The 18,287-nt window shown below is 36.4% G+C and overlaps 1 protein-coding gene across 2 annotated transcripts in view; it reads right to left on the reverse strand.

Moving 5' to 3' along the window:
- The window catches only part of LOC306888374 (guanine nucleotide-binding protein G(o) subunit alpha), a 94,265-nt gene that overhangs the window by 8,194 nt on the left and 67,784 nt on the right, over positions 1 to 18,287 (reverse strand). The window contains exons 4-7 of one of the 2 annotated variants that reach the window (XM_079446614.1): positions 15,935 to 16,095; positions 7,886 to 8,014; positions 4,417 to 4,546; positions 575 to 728 (exon numbers count right to left, since the gene is read on the reverse strand). In XM_079446614.1, the coding sequence (XP_079302740.1) occupies positions 575 to 728; positions 4,417 to 4,546; positions 7,886 to 8,014; positions 15,935 to 16,095 (574 nt within the window). The remainder of the gene's footprint in view (positions 1 to 574; positions 729 to 4,416; positions 4,547 to 7,885; positions 8,015 to 15,934; positions 16,096 to 18,287) is intronic. The other variant, XM_079446613.1, reaches the window with a different exon arrangement.

An 18,287-nucleotide genomic window follows, 5' to 3' on the forward strand; every position in this document is an offset into this window, starting at 1 on the left:
AAATTGAAAACTGAACACTAAACTGAAATACAAAAAAACAACAGCATGCACAAAGTAATAAAATAATTTAATACTAACAGAGATAAAATATATATATCAGTGTTGATTCAAAGGCAGCAGAAGAAAAATACCGAGCAAAAGTTTATTTATTCAAAAATTTCCCTCATGCAGTGAAAATTTCTTCAGCACATTCTCAGGAAAGATCTTTCTGTCTCTCAGACTTCTTTGTGATTGTTTGTGCAGCCTGTCTTCCATCTATCATTCAGTATAACGGGTGAGGAAATGTTTAAGAGCAGCTATGGAGGAAGATGAAAAGCTTGGAGCTAAAAAAAATTAATAAAAAATAAACAGGGAATAGCAGGCGACTGTGCTGGAAACTACAGAAATGTAGGCTGTCCAGATTAGGGGTGTGAATCCATCCACAAGGAATAAAATAACTGGATGGTTCTTCTCCTGAAGATTTATTGTGCTAATTGGCTTCTGGAGAGAGTGTTATTCTACAATCCTCTCCTCATCAGTTATTTTGTCTTTCTTCCTTTGCAAGCATTTCTTAACACCAGGGTAATGAGTTTACCTGTGTACTCTGGGAAGCAGATACTTAAGGGAGATTTCTTAATTTTCTCTTCAAATATGTCCTTCTTGTTGAGAAAGAGAATGATGGAGGTGTTTGTGAACCATTTGTTGTTGCAGATGCTGTCAAACAGCTTCAAGGACTCGTGCATGCGGTTCTGCAGAAAGAAAAATAAGGTATCAACATCATTTACAGACATGCATCCACAAAAACAGAAACATACATTTACTCAGCTATAAATGAGGACATATTTATTTTGTTTATTATGTTTTTTTAATATTATCTTGCACATGTATAATCCAACCTTTAAAATAAATATTTTAGATAAATAAAATCATATATTTAGATTATATATACAGATTTAACTCACAAAATTGTCCCCAAATTATAGCTAAGTAAACCCACACACACACTCACTCTCAGGAGCTCTTATCCACACTCACACACACATTCAGGTGCAATCACACTTTGAGTGCAAAATTAGAATATGAAGTGAGACATGAGCAGAAAAAAAGAAAGGAGATTTAACAAAGAGCCAAGAAGCCAGAAAAGAACAACTAAACATATTCTGCTACCTAAAATATTAATTACTTATATCATCATGATGGTATACAATGAATCTCATGTTAATTTTAGCGGGAAAATGATAAAGATATACACTGTCCTTATTTTCATATGCAATGAATAAATTATTATTCTGCTCATTATTTGTTTGTCATCTGAATGGTAATGAATTCAGAGTTGGAAGCAGTGACTCTCTCTTTGATGTGTCTGATCATTTTAGGAGGAAACTGGAAAGAACGAGGTCAGCTGATCACTTTAGCCAGCAACAACCAATTAAAAATTGAGGTTTTGGAAAGAACCAGCAATGCATCTAGAATATCTGATTTAATTTAATGACTGACACTAGCATACATCAGAAACAAGCAAACAGGCAAACATTTAAAGGGGTAGTTCACCAAAAAATGAAAATTCTGTATGACATTTTTTCATCTGTGTAAGACAAAACAAGATTTTTGTCCATACAATTAAAGTCAGTGGGGTCCAAAACAACATCTGGCCCCACTGACTTTCAATGTATGGATGCATTGAAAAAACTGGTGTAGGATTTACCTTAAAACAATTTTCACATAAAAATTGCTAGTAAATTTTTTAAGTAGAAAGACTGAAATAGTATATTCTTGTAAAACATACTCCAATAATCTTATTAAATCAATCTATTTGCAAATAGCACAACATTAAGCCTACTGCTTCCAGCTCTTTTTAGTATGTGCTTCAACTGAGGTTGGTAATGATAATTTCATACCTGTGGAAGGGCTGCCTGTAGAGCTGGGCTGGATTGTTTAGCGATTGGTTAGAGAAGAAAGCCGATGGCGAGAGATGACAGGAGAGCAGCTGAGATGTTTTGAAGGAGAGACGCAAATGCAGAGGTGGCCGCTGGAGGCCACGGGAGCAGCCGAGCGGAACCGGACATGCACCAGAACCCAACACTTCACCACTTCACTCACGTTTCCCACCCCCAGATACCACTGCTGTTGGTACTCACACGTACAAACACACACACACACTAAAATGCTAAACAATAGTGGAGCAATGCAGAATCGGTCCATGCATTGTCACAAACAAAGAAAAGAACAGCTCTAAACAAAAGTCTCACACAGGTCAAACTTGAAGGAACGCACAGCGTTTGAAGAAAATAAATGCATGTCTGTGTTGAAACGGAGGAGGAAAGGCCACAGGGTGCACAGGAGAGAAGGTCGGGACAGAATGTCAGGCGGCAAATGCGTAAACACTGATAGAGCGCTGAATGGATGAGCACTGACAGGAGACACCTACGGACGGTGTGTATTCACAGGATCTGTATGTATGTTTATCTCTGTCCGTTTGTTTCGCCAGGACTTTCTTACAGAATAATAGAATCTGTCTTCATTTTTTATCGCTTCCATAGATCAGGTGAATATGGGTGCCTGAGAGTTGCTGTATTTATGGGGAGCCACTTTTCTAGCCATAAAAGCCCTCCTATGTCCAAAATGCGTCACCGTAAATCCCTCTGATGTTGTAAAAATTCTCTTATCAGAGTTTGTCAAGAGAGTGGGTCTGGGCAGATCTGAGGCCAGTGTCACACACAGACATCCAAGCATGACTCATCACACCTGCCATGATTCAATTGACCCGGTCACAGAATCAATCAATAGCATGGGGACATTAATAATTCTTTGTTTTTTTCTTTTAAAGGACACTGTAAAAGGGTTCACAGAACTTAAAAAGAAGTTTGAATGGCTTTGTGTTGAACTTGTCTACTTGATGCCAAGTTCTGTCCTGAAGCTCTAGTTGGCGCAGGCAGATGGGCCCTTAACTCAAACTGATGATATTCACAGCGTTAAACTACTTGGCACAAGCTGATTGGTTCATGATGTATACGCAGCCAATGAGCTTGCTGCTTTATATTTAAATGGATAGTTAGCATTCACTAGAGCCTTTAGCAGTGCACTTTCAGAGTTCCTCTGAAACCCTCCACCTTCCCCAGCTCCACCTGTATAGTTCTGTTACAGGTTACTATATCTATGCTATTTGCATATATAATGTTTAAATACAGTTTATTAACTTTATAATTTTTTTATTTTATTTTATTACTTTTATTACAGTCAACTTAATTGCAATTCCCTTTATTTAGTATTTTTAAACTGCTAAATTGAATATACTTATGTGTATTTAATTTCATGTTGTCTATGAGAAATGGATATGGTGAGCAAAGTGCCTGTTAAACCAATGACAACATCAGGAGACAAAACACTCCTCTCAGCCTACATGCCGACCTCAACATGTGACTAGGATAACAATCAACAAAATTACCATTTTAAGTAGAGGTACAAATTTCATCCTGACATCACAAGACAAGAAGTCACTAAACGTGTTGCCAAAACATAAAAAACTGGAAAATTTCCATACACATGCAACCATATTATTCATTCATAATGCCGCAGTGGGAACCCTAGCACTCTGAGAAACCATTATGCGCACGGCTAGTTAGCAGAGGATAAGCATTTGCAACACAGCAACATGACAGCTACAATACTCAAAGCTGTGCCATTATTATCCAAATAATTGTTTTGTTTTTAATTAAATTTTGCTTAAATTTGATGGTACAGTGTTTGGGGCATCAAAACATGACCTATGATTCAAACCCAGGCCACCCACATTTTAGAGCATGTTTGCTAGCAGCTCATCTCCAACATGCTTAAAAAACTGAATGCCAATAATAATTAAATAAATGCTAATAATGGTATTATTATTTTTTTCACTATTATTTACTATTTGTTAAGAATTTTTCAGTATACACAAGATGACACATACAGCATAAGCTTTACCTAATGTGCCGATTAGTGTGGGAGTTCACAATGGAGGCCTATTTTATCAACACCACTGACCTTAAAAATTTCTAAAAACCGGCTAAACAAAAAAATGTTCTGTGGCCCTGTTTTAATTATTAGGCGGTGAATGATCACACAGCATATCATGTTCACTTGAATGGCAACATAATTGCAATTACAGTGTTCAACAGTGGATGAAGATCATGTAGCCTGCATCATGTAGTTACAGCAGTGCTGTCCATCAAGATTTGATGTCTTTAAGATAATCTTATCCGAGGCAGCTCTTTTAAAGCATGAGAAAATATGTTCAAATATCCAAAAATCATTTTTGTTAGTGTGTTAAGTTTGCACACTTGAGTGTATATGAAACACAGATGCTGAGTGTGAGCATGCAATTGAGTCTGTGTGTGTCAGAGCATAAGCACAGATGTGCGTGTTTGTGTCTCTGCGTGTGAGTGTGTATTTAGTGCTCACCGTGGTCTCGTCTTCATGGAGCACCTGGTCGTATCCACTCAGAGCCACACAGAAGATAATGGCGGTCACGTCCTCAAAGCAGTGGATCCATTTCTTCCTCTCCGACCTCTGACCTCCCACATCAAACAGCCTGAGTGGACACAACTCAACATGAGCTCAGAACACAATAATGCACTGCATCATACAAGCAATAGGGATGTAACGATTAACTGCGAGCCAGTTGAAAATCGATTCAAATATGTGACGATTCAAATCGGTTGAGATGCTAAACAAATCACGGTACAATTGACCATATGCACGATTACTTCCTGGTTTTGGATAAGCCCGCTCAGTCATTTCCGGTCAACTGTACTGTGTCATAAGGGAGGGCCCTTTGCTCAGTTTCTCTACATAATCAATTCAAAATTTGGAGAAAAGTTTTGTTTGTCTAAGAGGACGTCCACGTATAACGTTTCAGGGATGACAAACACGAATGTTAAATTTACGCAAGTGAATCCGTTAAATCATGCCATGAGTCACTGCTGTGATTGACAGAGGCAACGGCATTAATCATCTGACGAGCCGATGTCAAAATAGAGCTAAAATTCAGACTAACAAAACTACAGCAGCAACAATCTGTGTTGGATAAAACTTAAACATGTAGTTATAAAATTTAATCTAAACATTTCAAAATATTGAATGCACTTTAATTGATGTACCAACTTATTTAATATGTATTTAACTATGTAGGTATTTAAATAATTAAGCAGTATAGGCTGTTGTCTGTCCTTATTTATTTATTTTTTTAAATGACAAGTGAAGTCTACTTTTATTTGTGCACTCACAATATCAACAAAAATGATGTGCTTTTATACTGCCGTCTCCTCTTGAAGAGGAGCGCTTCACAAAAATGAACCAAAACTAGCGAATACATGCCTCACAGACATGATAAACATATCTAGGCTATAGAAAGCTTTAAATTACTACTTAACGAAAAAAATCGAAGACAAATACTCTTCCATTATAATCATAATCATAATCCAAGCATTTCTCTCTAAAGGAGCGTCTAATGAGGAGACGGTGAGTCAGGATCAGCAACTTCATCCTTGCATCACGGACTCTGAAAACACTAGTTTATTAGTAAATAATTCAAATATCTCATTATTTCCCCCTGACACATTATGGTAATTACCTGCTGGGGCTTTGCAGCAAGCTTTTAGCCTATTGTGTGTGTTTGAACGGTAGCACGGCCTCGTGTTTCCACCAGCAATTTATATATATTTTTTTTTCATCACTAATTGATGGATGTCTAAAATATAAAAATAAGGAGAAGCCTAAAACATGAAGGAAAAGTGAACCTTTAATAACGTGAATTTTACTGCACAGAGTTGAGAAATAATAAAGGCGTTAAAATTTTTAAGATTTTAAAAATGTGTTCATGGCTGAAGGTAAGATGTTGATTATGGAGAATATCATTATGATGTCATTTAAGAGATTAGCCTAACTGCCAAAACAGTTAAGATGTTAAGTGTTTCTTTGTCAGCATTAAATGTACAGTTACATGAGTATACTTTTCTGGGATTAGGCTACCAGACTGTACATATAAATTTATATGTTCTTTAATAACATAAAACAGTATGTTAAATCCGCTATCATTATTTATGGTGATGCAGTTATTTTGTTTCTCAGTTTCTTATAAGAATGAGGCAGGAGAGGTTTCTGTGAGAGTCTCAACCTATATCACATATAAAATTAGCTTCACCGGAAGATTACGAGCTGGCTTATCTTTATCCGGAAGTTCTAAACAGAGCTCCGAGCATATGGTCAATTGGGGTAGGAGTTTATATGAATGTATCTCTGAGGGGAACTGACTGTCTTTAGAAAAGTTTTACGTGGTATTTTATTTTCATGTTGCCTCTGAACGATGCATATTTAAGTAGTGTTCGTAAGCACAGCTCTGCTTTGTTTATAGCGGTAACCCAGGAAACACTATATCATTGCTGTTCATAAGCGCCACCTGCTGGCAGAGAGTGAATTTGCATCTCATTCAGCTCGTCTGCTGTTTTGTTCAGATATGTTTTATGTATAGTTTCCCAAAACTAAAGCCAGACCATTCTGTTTTTTCTTCAAATTTCGCAATTATACAGTCCAATTTAGATTAAAAACTGCTCATGCTTGCATATATGCAGCATCTTTGTTTGGATCATGATTAAAATGCAGTGGTTGCCTCTAATTATAAATGAAAAGAGCACAGACAAAGCCTTAGTTTGTTTGTATGAAGAGATTTGTTTTCTTTGTGTAACTTATTTATTTGATTTGGGGTTTGTTTTACAATTTCAATTTAGTTTTTTATATTTCAATTTCACAAAGAAACGTGCAGCAATAGCCTAATAAACGGACACCTTTTAACCTTTTCTTTTCTTCACCTTGTCTTCAATCTCATTTTGTCCAAAACAATTGTGAGAAAATCGAATCGTGAAATCAAAATCGTGACTCGAATCGAATTGTGAGTTGACTGAATCGTTACATCCCTAACAAGCAGTATAGTGTACATTAACGTTCAAAAGTTTGAGATCAATACATTTTTAAGAAATTAATACTTTCATTCAGTAAGGACACATTAAATTAATCAAAAGTAAAACATTAAAGACATTTATAATGTTAAAAAAAAGATTTTAAATAAATGCTGTTCATTTGAACTTTCTAGTCATCAAAGAATCCTGAAAAAACTATCACAGTATCCACAAAAAGAGATCACGTGACACTGAAGATTGAAGTAATGGCTGCTGAAAAGGAATAAATTACATTTTAAAAATGTTAACAGAGAAAACACTGTATTAATATTTCACAATATTACTGTTTTATTGTTTTTTGATCAAATAAATGCAGCCTTTGTATTGATTATGATTTCACTTGTTGAGACTATTATATGACTATGCTTTAATAAGCCCTAAATCTTAAATCTGTAATGATTTTCACTTAATATAATTAGCAGATGTGTCATTCAGATACTAGTATCTGCTTCAGATTGAACATGTAATTCAGCTGTCCACTGAGGTTCTGCCCTTTTCTACGAAAATGCTAGCTTCTGCTGTAACAGTATGGTGTGTTTCTAAATCTGTCTTCAGAATAATGGTGGCAGATCTGTCTGTCTAACTCCCATCAACACTTTTATTTTAGTCTTCTGTTTTCACATGCTATCAGCTGAGAGAGTGTAATTCACCCTGTGAATGAGGAGATGATGAAGTGAGATGATGCCAGTGTTTGGAGGTATTTATCTGCATTAATCTCAGTCTACAACCACTCCAGTTGTAACGGGAGTTAAAAACACTTTTTGCTACAGACATTAGATCAGACTTTTTTCATCTGAAACATGGCCCAATTATGAATCATGAATGAGTGAAAATGCTAAAAACTGTAGTACTCCAACAGCCGGCACTAGGCTCTGAATTACACACCGATGCATAAATTACATGCCAATCAGCCTCACCTGAAGTGCAGGTTCTTGAAGGTGAAGTGGGTTTCTACAATCCCGGTGGTCTTCACTCGAGTTCGCAGAATGTCCTGCTCTGTGGGCTGGTAGTCCGGAGCACCGATCCGATCTAAACTGTCTAAGTAACTGAAGGACGAAAGAAGGAATGTCAGTTAGGACCCACAGTTTTTCACAGAAGCTGCCATTCACATGAAGTGAAAAGATACTAGTAGCTTTTCAACCAAGGAAATCCAGAGTGTGTTGTTTTTATTTATTAATGCATAAAATGTCATAAATCAGTCTATTAAAAGAGTGTTTGTGAATACACTAAACAATGAAAAACAGTATTTCAGCACAAAATCCTGTATTTTATACACTAACCAGCCACAAAATAGTTGAATAGTTGGGTGTTAAATGCACTCGATTAGTGTTGTCCTATATTTCAATACAGTAACTTCCGTTATCTTCCATAATTTTTTTCAGCAAAAAAAAAAATATTTTCTATTTCCTATTTCATTGTGGTGAATATTTAAGGTGGCGGATCGGTGTGTCGCGGCTCTGGAGTAATGACTGCTGAAAATTCTACTTTGCCATCACAGGAATAAATAACATTTTAAAATGTTTATTTTAAATTGTAATATCATTTAACAGTATTACTGTATTCTTGATCAAATGCAGCTATGCTCAGCAGAAGTGACACACATATTTAAAAAAAAAATTCTTAGTGATCTCCCCTGTCATCTTTTGTTGACAGTTTCTCATTTATGCTCTGACAGAAAAATGACCGCTTTTCATATAATAGATTCAACGAATCAGATGAGAGTCCATCTCAATAAAGTCACAATCTTAGACACAGGAGGTCAATCAGACTATAGAACATAAAGTATAAGTCAGAATAAAACATTAAACATCCTTCTTGTGCCACTCACAGCTGACACACACATCCACACCCTATCGTCTTCAAAACACAAAAGTGATGCAAGCAGACAGGGAGGACCGAGCCTGCTCTTCAACAAAGCGTGATGCATATTCTCCAAGGCTGTGGATGTCAATTATCTTCCAGATGAAAGAAACAGTGAAATATGTGTGCTTCCAAATTGGATGCCAGTTGAATTGAAGGTTGAGTACCGCAAGACGCTGAAACATCCATCAAAGCCTTTGGCTGGTAATACTGGTAGACAGTAGACACAAATGGATGATTACATCAAAATGCAATTCCAAAAATGTTTGGACACATTTAGAGGGGAATTAATGCTGGAAACGTATTTGGTTCTTAAACAACTAGCATTCTGGATCAGTTCGATTTTTCATTATGTATCCTGTGTATGGATACATGCTGTGCATCCTACATGCTGCTCTTTCCCTTTATTTTTTGTTTCTCTCTCTTTCTTCTATCCCTCCTTTCCTGTCCATCTGTGGAAAAGTGATGTTGCAGTTGAAGCTTTCCTTGGTTGCTGCAGAATTCTTCAGGGAAATGTGAACATTCCATTGTAACTACTGTCTTCAGCGCTCAACTACACCAAAGTCCCTTTAAGGCAAGTCAGTTCACCTTGCCACCATCTTGGAAATTCCTAAAGTCTATTTACAGTAATGTTTGGGGTTAGTAAGACTTTTTAAATGTACTACTTGATTAATGAAAGTACAATGATACTTTTAGTTAGCAAGGACACAATGAATTAATCAAAAGTGACAGGAAAGGGATTTATAATGATACAAAAGATTTCTATTTCAAATAAATGCTGTTCTACTTAAGTTTCTATTCACCAAAGAATCCTGAAAAAATGTGTCAGTTTCCACAAAAATATTAAGCAGCACAACTGTTTTCAAAATTGATAACATTGAACGTTATTTCAGCACTAAATATTATGTTATTTGAGCACTAAATATTATTAACGCAGCATATTAGAAAGATTTCTGAAGCATCATGTGACACTGAAGACTTATATACTACTGTGTTACTGTTTTAATGTTTTACAAACAAATGCAGCATTTGTGAGCGGAAGAGACTTCGCTTAAAAAACATTTAAAAAATGTACAAATCCCACAACAATAGAGTAGTATCTGCTCAAATCTACTTGAATGGGTTAATATATAAGTCTACAAAGCTACTTGTCAAGATTATGACACCATATATTCAGCTTAAAAATCCCTGTGCTCTTCAGGTTGGTCTAGCTAATATGTGTGAAATCCTGAGTAAACAAACACAATGTATGAAAATGGCAAATGACACTGAAAGGCGGGACGCCCTACAGCCGCCATATTGAGCGTTAAATTTATTTTTTTTTCATTCATTTTTCAGTGACTCAATCGTCTCCTCCCCCTTACACTGTCAATGGCTACACATACGTCCTTCTGACCTCATAACATCCTCTCCAGAAAATAATTCCACATACAACAACACGCAGCCTAACTAAACACTAATTTTAATATGATTCAGTTAAATATTAGATACAGTAATAATGTGAAATATCCTGTGCCAAGTATCCACAGATGTAGTGACACGGAGTCAGATTCAGCGGCTGATACAGACACAGGCTGCAACTGATATGAGGCCCAAAATGGGGGAAGAGAGTAGAAAGAGGCTGAAAAATAAAAATAAAAGAATTAAGACAGGAAGTGAGGGCAAGGTCTATGACATGAGAGGTCAAAAAATCTCAGACCAATGGGAAGCTCTGGGGAAACTGAATCTATTTTAAACCTGGGAACAGACTGAAAGTTTTAGCATTTTGAAAATATTAAAACATATAAATTATATAATGTAAATTGAAGATTCTGCACTAACTAGGATGTTTATATATAAATTGCCTAAATTGATTTAATTGGAATACAATTCTCAGATGTCCCACTGTGTATTCTCAGTCCTATACGGAAAGAATATACCATCAATAAAGCATATTCGTATGTATTTTGCATTTTCTCTTCCTGTGGTTCACCACACTGACTCTAGGGGGTGCTGTTGCTGTGACTTGCTCAGTTGTATAAATGTTTAATAGTGGTGCCTTTGGTTTGCAGGATCGCTTAGTGGCACTTAACTCAAGTCTACCTGACACAGAATGAACTTAAGTACTCAAGTATGAACGGCTCTCATAGGACACAGTCTCAAATGGGACATCGCTTGAGCAGCACTAATAAGGATAACCATCCACTGACATTATTTTTTAATCTCTTCTCTTTGATAGTGTTAGTGCTACCTCACTCTCTCTGGGGCACCTTCCTTTGTGACCTGTATCTGTTGGCTGTGCAAGTGTTTCTCTCAGCATATTTTGTCTATTAACAAATAGCAGATTTAGAGCAGCTATGTTAACAGAGGATTTCCATAAGCCTTTTTTTAGAAAGCAACTGTCCGCGCTGGCCTGATAAAACCACTATAAGCGCTGGTAATCTTTCATTACATTTGACTAAAGGCAAATTTCACTGGAGTCATGGTTCCAAGTTTCAAACATTGATAATAATAAGAACCATTATTAATATTTGAGCAGCACAAATAATAATTATATACATACATACACCGAATACTGTACTTCACGAATTTGTACTGTACTTCAATTTCAGATTATTTTTGTTTAAAAGTGACCGTCAAGACATTTAGAATATTACAAAAGATTTCTATTCATCAAAGAATGTATCATGGTTTCCACAACAATATTAAGCTGCCAAAGTTTTAGACACTGATAATAATAAGAACCATGATTAATATTTGAGCAGCTCAAATAATAATTCATAATTATGGAGCACCGAACATTTCTGAAAGATGAAGTGACAGTAAAGACTGAGGTAATGGCTGCTGAAAAATACATTTTTATATTACAGGAATAAATAACATATTAAAATATGTGACCCTGGAAGTGTCAATTAAGTCTTAAGTGTCAATTTTTCGAAATTGAGATTTATACATAATCCGAAAGCTGAATAAATAAGCTTTCCATTGATCTATGGTTTGTTAGGATCGGACAATATTTCTGACGGTGCGAAAAAATCTAAATATTGAGAAAATCGCCTTTAAAGTTGTCCAAATGATGTTCTTAGCAATGCATATTACTTATCAAAAATTACGTTTTGATATATTTATGGTAAGAAATTCACAAAATATCTTAATGGAACATGATCTTTACTTAATATCCCAATGATTTTTGGCATAAAAGAAAAATTGATCATTTTGACCCATGCAATGTATTTTTGGCTACTGCTACAAATATACCCCAGCGACTTAAGACTGGTTTTGTGGTCCAGTGTCACATATATGAAAATAGAAAACTTGAGTTTTTAACTATAATAGGATTTTACAATATTACAGTTTTTTCCCCAGTATTTTTGATCAAATAAATGCAGCTTTGGTGGGCATAAGAGACTTATTTTCAATTTGTTTTTTTATATATATATAAAAAATCCCAATTATTCCAAAAAAAGTACTTACACACACCTTTATATTTGTCTGTGTGTATCACAAAATAATATCATAATGCGTTTCAAATCTATGCCTGTTTAGTTGGACGTAGGTGCGGAGAATATACACATTAAGGAAGAATCGTGTGCTTTTGTGTACAAGTCTGCATGTGTGCAAGCACATTTTGATATTCGCAGCAGTGCTAATGTTTTTTTTTTATCTCCTATGCACTCAATGCCCTGATGGTGTTCTGAGGAGTAGCTGTATGTTCTATTGTAAATCTTTTATAAATATGGCAACATGCTACGTGGACTTCACTCCGTCGTTTTGGGTCTAATGGACATGCGGGTGGGGTTGGGCTGTAGGGTTTCTTCACTTCTCTCTCTCCTTTTAGTATGGGAAACTCGTATCTCTCTACCACTCGGGCTGCTTGCCAGCTCTGCCCTTCCCCCTGCTCTCTCTCATACACCATCTTTCTTTCTTTCTCCCTCCACCCTCCCTCTGTTTCCTGCCGCTGCTTGAGTGCTCTGCCTGGCAACACCTTTCAGCGGCCTGCCTGCTGTCTGCTGCTCCCCATCATGGAGAGAGAGACAGAAAGATGTGCAGGAAAAAGAACTACAGGGCATTGGAGACATTGTTACGGTGCTGCAAGAATGCTACAATGAGCCTGATTCTTAAAGAAATTGTAGTACAGCAATATAATTAATATGGAATGTCAAACAAATAAGGGAGACTTTACCTCTGGAATTAACATACTGTTGCTTAAAGAGATAGTTCACCCAAAAAATAAAAATTGCGAGTAGTTTCAAACCTATATGGTTCTCTTTCCTCTGTGGAACACACACACATACACACACACACCCAAACACAGACATTTTTCAAAATCTTATCCTTTGTCTACAACAACACTAAAGAATAGTAAATGATGACAGAATTTTCATTTTGAGTGAACTATCCCTTTAGGTATGTTAACTGTCTAATGAACTCTAGTATGGTTTAATAGTAAAACTATTATACTTTAAATACAGACAAGTTTTTGGTAGCCATAGATCTCTACAATGGGGAAAAGAAACTTTATCAGCAACTCTCATTGTTGAGAAACTTTCTTAACTTTCTTTTTTAATAACCTTGCGAGGATACAAGTAATTTCGATTGTGACAGAAAAATCAGTAAAGATACACTTTCAAAAAATTGAGAATAAGTGAAACTTCCTACATCTTCTGAAGGCAAAGCCACTGAAGGTTCATCTGAAAGATGAACCATTTATCACAGAATGTCATCATACTCTCCAAGACTTCAATAAGAACATACAGTTTTCCTATTTTTGCTCTGGAAACGTCAAGAAAGAAGGTGCTGAACTGAAAGCAATCTAGATAGCACGTTTCAGTTCAGGGCATCAGAATTCTGACACGTTTCTTCTAACCAAACATGCTTCTCGTTAATACTATTAATAAACAAAATAAAAAATACTGAAGAAATGCAATTAGCAGACCTACAACTGAAAGAGGAAGACAAAAAGAAAAAAAACTGATCAGGAACAAAGCTGCGAGGACAAGAGGAACATGACTGGAGAAGTGGGGAATGATTACAGTGTGGAAGAGGAGGAGCTTTTAAAAGGTTGGGCAAGAGTGGATAAACTCCTCTATGGCACCATAAAGTGGGCAGTATCAGAGTTACAGTACATAGTAAAGAGTGGTGAGTGTGAGAGAAGGAGAGAGGAAGGACAGAAATAGTGGAAGTTCAGATAATGATGGAAGTTTTCCAGAGAACAAATGACTGAGGGCCAATCTAATCTTGTTTCAGCATCTCACTCTGGGAAAGACCACTGCGCCTCAAATGTTCTGAAATGTCTCCTGATATTCAAGTTGCAGTCCAACAGAGAGAAGAAAGACAAGCCTACAGCCTAAAGACACGTGGAAGCCAGTATGCTGTACACTGTAAACCGCCGGTGTGGATAAACAGCCCAAAGGAAATGATCTCAAATCTCTCCTGAACTATTTTTTAGTCAGTGATTGACCTGAAAGAATGGCTTAGACCAGGGATCCTCAAATCTGACCCACTCCTGCAGAGTTTAGCTGTAACCCTAATCAAACACACCCGCGCATGCTAATCGGAGTCTTCAAGATCATTAGAAAATCACAGGTAGGTGAGTTTGATCAGGGTTGGAGCTAAACTCTGCAGCAGATTGGCCCTCCCTGGCTTAGACATACAAGTTGTACCTGTCAAGCTGGCCATGTCTTAAGTGTAAATACACACACACACACACAAACAAAAGCTAAGAAACTTAAACACAGGTGTTCAGCAGTGTTTCTTGTGCACTGTGAAGCTTTAAAGCATGTGTTTGCAGTCTGAGTTTAATGTGATGGGATAAAAAGACTGGGCACTGCAAAATAAACAAAGACTCTAAAAATTACTTATATATATATATATATATATTGTAACATACAAAAAAGAAAAAACACACAATGACCAATATTAAAATACATAATAATAGAATAATAATAAAATAATAATAAAAACAATATAATTAAAATATAAAACATATACAAATTTAAATAAATATAAATTCAATCTAAATATAATTACATTAAATTAAATTATATATTTAAGAAGAAAATAGTATTGTTTTTTATTAAAATAATTAATTAATTAGGAAACGATGCGACTAACTGGGTTATATTGTGACTAATCTGAATAAAGACAGTAAGCAGACTGTATGAACTAATGCAGGTTATGAATGTTAAAGGCCTTTTTCATGTAAATATGTATGTTTTGTGCATTCACAGCACTCTGGAAATTAAATTCTTCCTGAAGAATTACAGCTTTTTAAATATTAGCAAGGTTACTGAACATGGAAAAAATTAAACAACTGAATGTGCTAATATAAAAAAAGACTATAAAACAGTAAATATCCTTCAGCAATTTTTCACAAACACATAAACCCTAAGATTAAATATATTGTCCTTGTACCATTTGATATTTCTGTTTTCATACACCTGAACTTGACACATCACTGGCAACTGTTTGTCTTACTGATCACTGAACAAAAGGCAGAACATTTCCACAAAACTTGGTGATGTTTATATGCAAATAATGAAGAAGAAAAACGTCTCTCCCAGAGACTTGTCTAGCAAACTCATTTTTGTCACCCTAAACAGTCCTTCCCCTCCCCACATTTGCCTCATAGCAACATAGTCTATGTTGTCAATCTGTGAGCAAGTAATTTGTCTTTATCTAAACATCCACTTCCCACAAGGACAGGCTTCCCAAACTATTAGAGTAAACCACAACATCAGAAATATAATGCTGACGGAACTCTTACACATGCACACATCGTCTAGCACACATACATAACTTGAGACCTTTCATCAGCGCATACTGTAATTGCACCCGTAAATTCACTTCAGTGTGACATTTTGCTGAGGTCAACTAATACTCTAAAAGCAACCTGTTCAAACAAGCATTGGAAATAATGATTATACATATTATGCTGTAGACAGTACCTAATGTGGCCACGTTCAATTTACAGTCCATAAATATATGCCCTATGGATAGTTCTCTAAAATGAACTGGACTGCAGTGTGATAGTCAATGATATAATAAAAGATTGGTATATTTAGGCAGAATGCTCTTAATGAAGCGTAAAACACTAATGGCTCTTCCCAGCAGAGGGCCGTACTCACTATTGGGCGGAGTCATTGAGCTGGTACTCGCGGGCACGGCTGAAGCACTCCTGGATGCCTGAGTCAGACCACAGGCGGATCATGGCGGACAACAGCTCCGGAGAGTAGGGCTCGGTATCCTCCATACGGCTCACAACATCGCAGACCATCTTAGCATCAGCCTGTTAAAAGCAAACACATATACAGAACATCCATCAGTGCGATAAGGAGACTTGCGAACAGAGGAAGTCACAAAATGTGCTCCAAATTGTACCAATTTTGAGATTTGCAATTAAAAGAATGACACTTCAATATGAACTCAAACTCTTTTTGCTCTTTCCTCTTCAGGGCCGTTGACAATGACAGTTCAACAAAACAACTAGAAGACATTCATTTTGCAATTTTCAGTGACATGTGCAACAGCATCCGTTGGTTTTGTGACAAAATCAAGCAGAGTTCAACTTTATGCAAATAAGCAGTGATGCATTGTGGGAACGCCTACTAGCAACTGACAGCACACAGACTCGTGACCTGCAGCAATTTCTTCACAGCCAGTGTGATTGTGGCTTTACTGTGTCAACAATTGACTCATCTGTGCCTTTTATATTCATTCCAAAGAATTTTATCAGAAACATAAGAGACAAAATTGACTGCTTGGTTGCTTGAATGAAAATTATTAAAAATATTTTTGTCTTGTTTTCCAGTGAACATGCTTGTTTGCTCACAAAATGTAGGTATATACTTAAAACATTCATAAAAGTTTTTGCTCCTCAAACAAAAAAAACAAAAACAAAAAAAATGTCTTAGGTATTTTTACAGACAAACAAATAATAATAATAATAAAAAACTGATTAAGAAAAAGACTTGTAAAAATATAAAAATTAATCTCTAGGGTGCATTGAAATACTGCACTGAAAGGATGACTGAAAGACGCAAGTTCACATTGTACTGCTGGCACTAAATCTTTTACGAAGCCCTCTCTATAAGCTTGCTCTTGCTTTAAAAAAAATATCTTTGGTTGGTTATCTTTACATAACAACTCTGGGTTATACAAACTTGTGCAAAGAAAAGAGATAACATAATCTGCAACTGTTCTAGTACTATCAATTAAACTCTCAACTTCCTCTGTCCTCCTCCTATGACATCACTCCCTTTAACAAACAAGTTTAAAAAACCTGACAGCAATAATGACTTCTGAAAACAGCGTTTAGTTTCTTTTAAAGAGATCACAATTGAGCTTACTACACGAAGGGGCTGGGTTCCGCCGTCCTGCAAATCCACAACAGAGATGCAACTACACAAGCCAAAAAAGGAGAGCGTGAGAAATAGAGTGGATGAGTGGAGTGAAAAGAAAAGACCCATGTAGAGAGTGGACGAGAAGATGGGGGTCAGTTCAAGAAGGCTGGTCTTGCACCCTCTCCATTATCTGCTGTGAGAAAGAGTAAAGTGTTCACATACTAAAAGGAGTGAGATGTGGAGGCCTGGGAATTAAAAAGAGGAGAAAAACAAAGCATGGATGTCGCTAATTAATCCATAATTAATGCAAATGCTATTTTGTGAAGTTTTTCTACTGTGAAGATGCAGATCTATTCCTCGTCACTGAGAAAAATGGATGCATCTTCCGTATGACTTGTCAATAGGGACAGATATTGCTGCCATCTCCATGGTGATGCAGCGGGGGCAGCATCAGCAGCAGGAGGCCTTATGATTGGCTGAGGGAGCCTCCCTTTCCTTCTCCCCCAGTGAGTGTGACCTTTGAGAGCAAGTCCTCTGAACTCAGCATGACTGAACCTTCTGGAGTCCTTATAACTAACACACAAACACACACACACACACATTATACTATTTTTAATTCTAATAGATGATTCTATCATATTTATTTTTTTTACAAATTAAAAATGAATTTAGTAATAATATTAGTTAAACAAAATGTACTATTAATGGTTATATGTAGTCTAATAATCTACAAGAATATTGAACTGCAGGTTAAAGCTTCACAACACAACATGAACCAGAGGATTAACTCAACATTACCCCTTCCGGGGAATTATGGGACATCAAACTGGTGTCCACAGGCTCTTTCAGCCTTTATAGTGGCAAATGCCTCAGTCCCAGAGCTGGAGATTTGCAATGGGAACATTTTTGCCATGCATTTTTCTTTTGATTAAAAAAGCAGCAAGAATAAAACTGACAGATTGAGCAGACATACACCTGTTTCCTTTCTCTCTCTGCATTTCTTGCAGGTGGGTCTGTTTCTAATGTCACAACACTGGTTACACTTCTCATTCTTCATTTGCTCTTTCTACCTGTGCTTAAGGTTTTTTTGTTGTTTTTTTGGCGTGTGGCACTGACGGATCATGTGATTCCTGAGTGA

Source organism: Barbus barbus, assembly GCF_936440315.1.
Source record: "Barbus barbus genome assembly, chromosome: 22".
Classification (NCBI taxonomy): domain Eukaryota; kingdom Metazoa; phylum Chordata; class Actinopteri; order Cypriniformes; family Cyprinidae; genus Barbus; species Barbus barbus.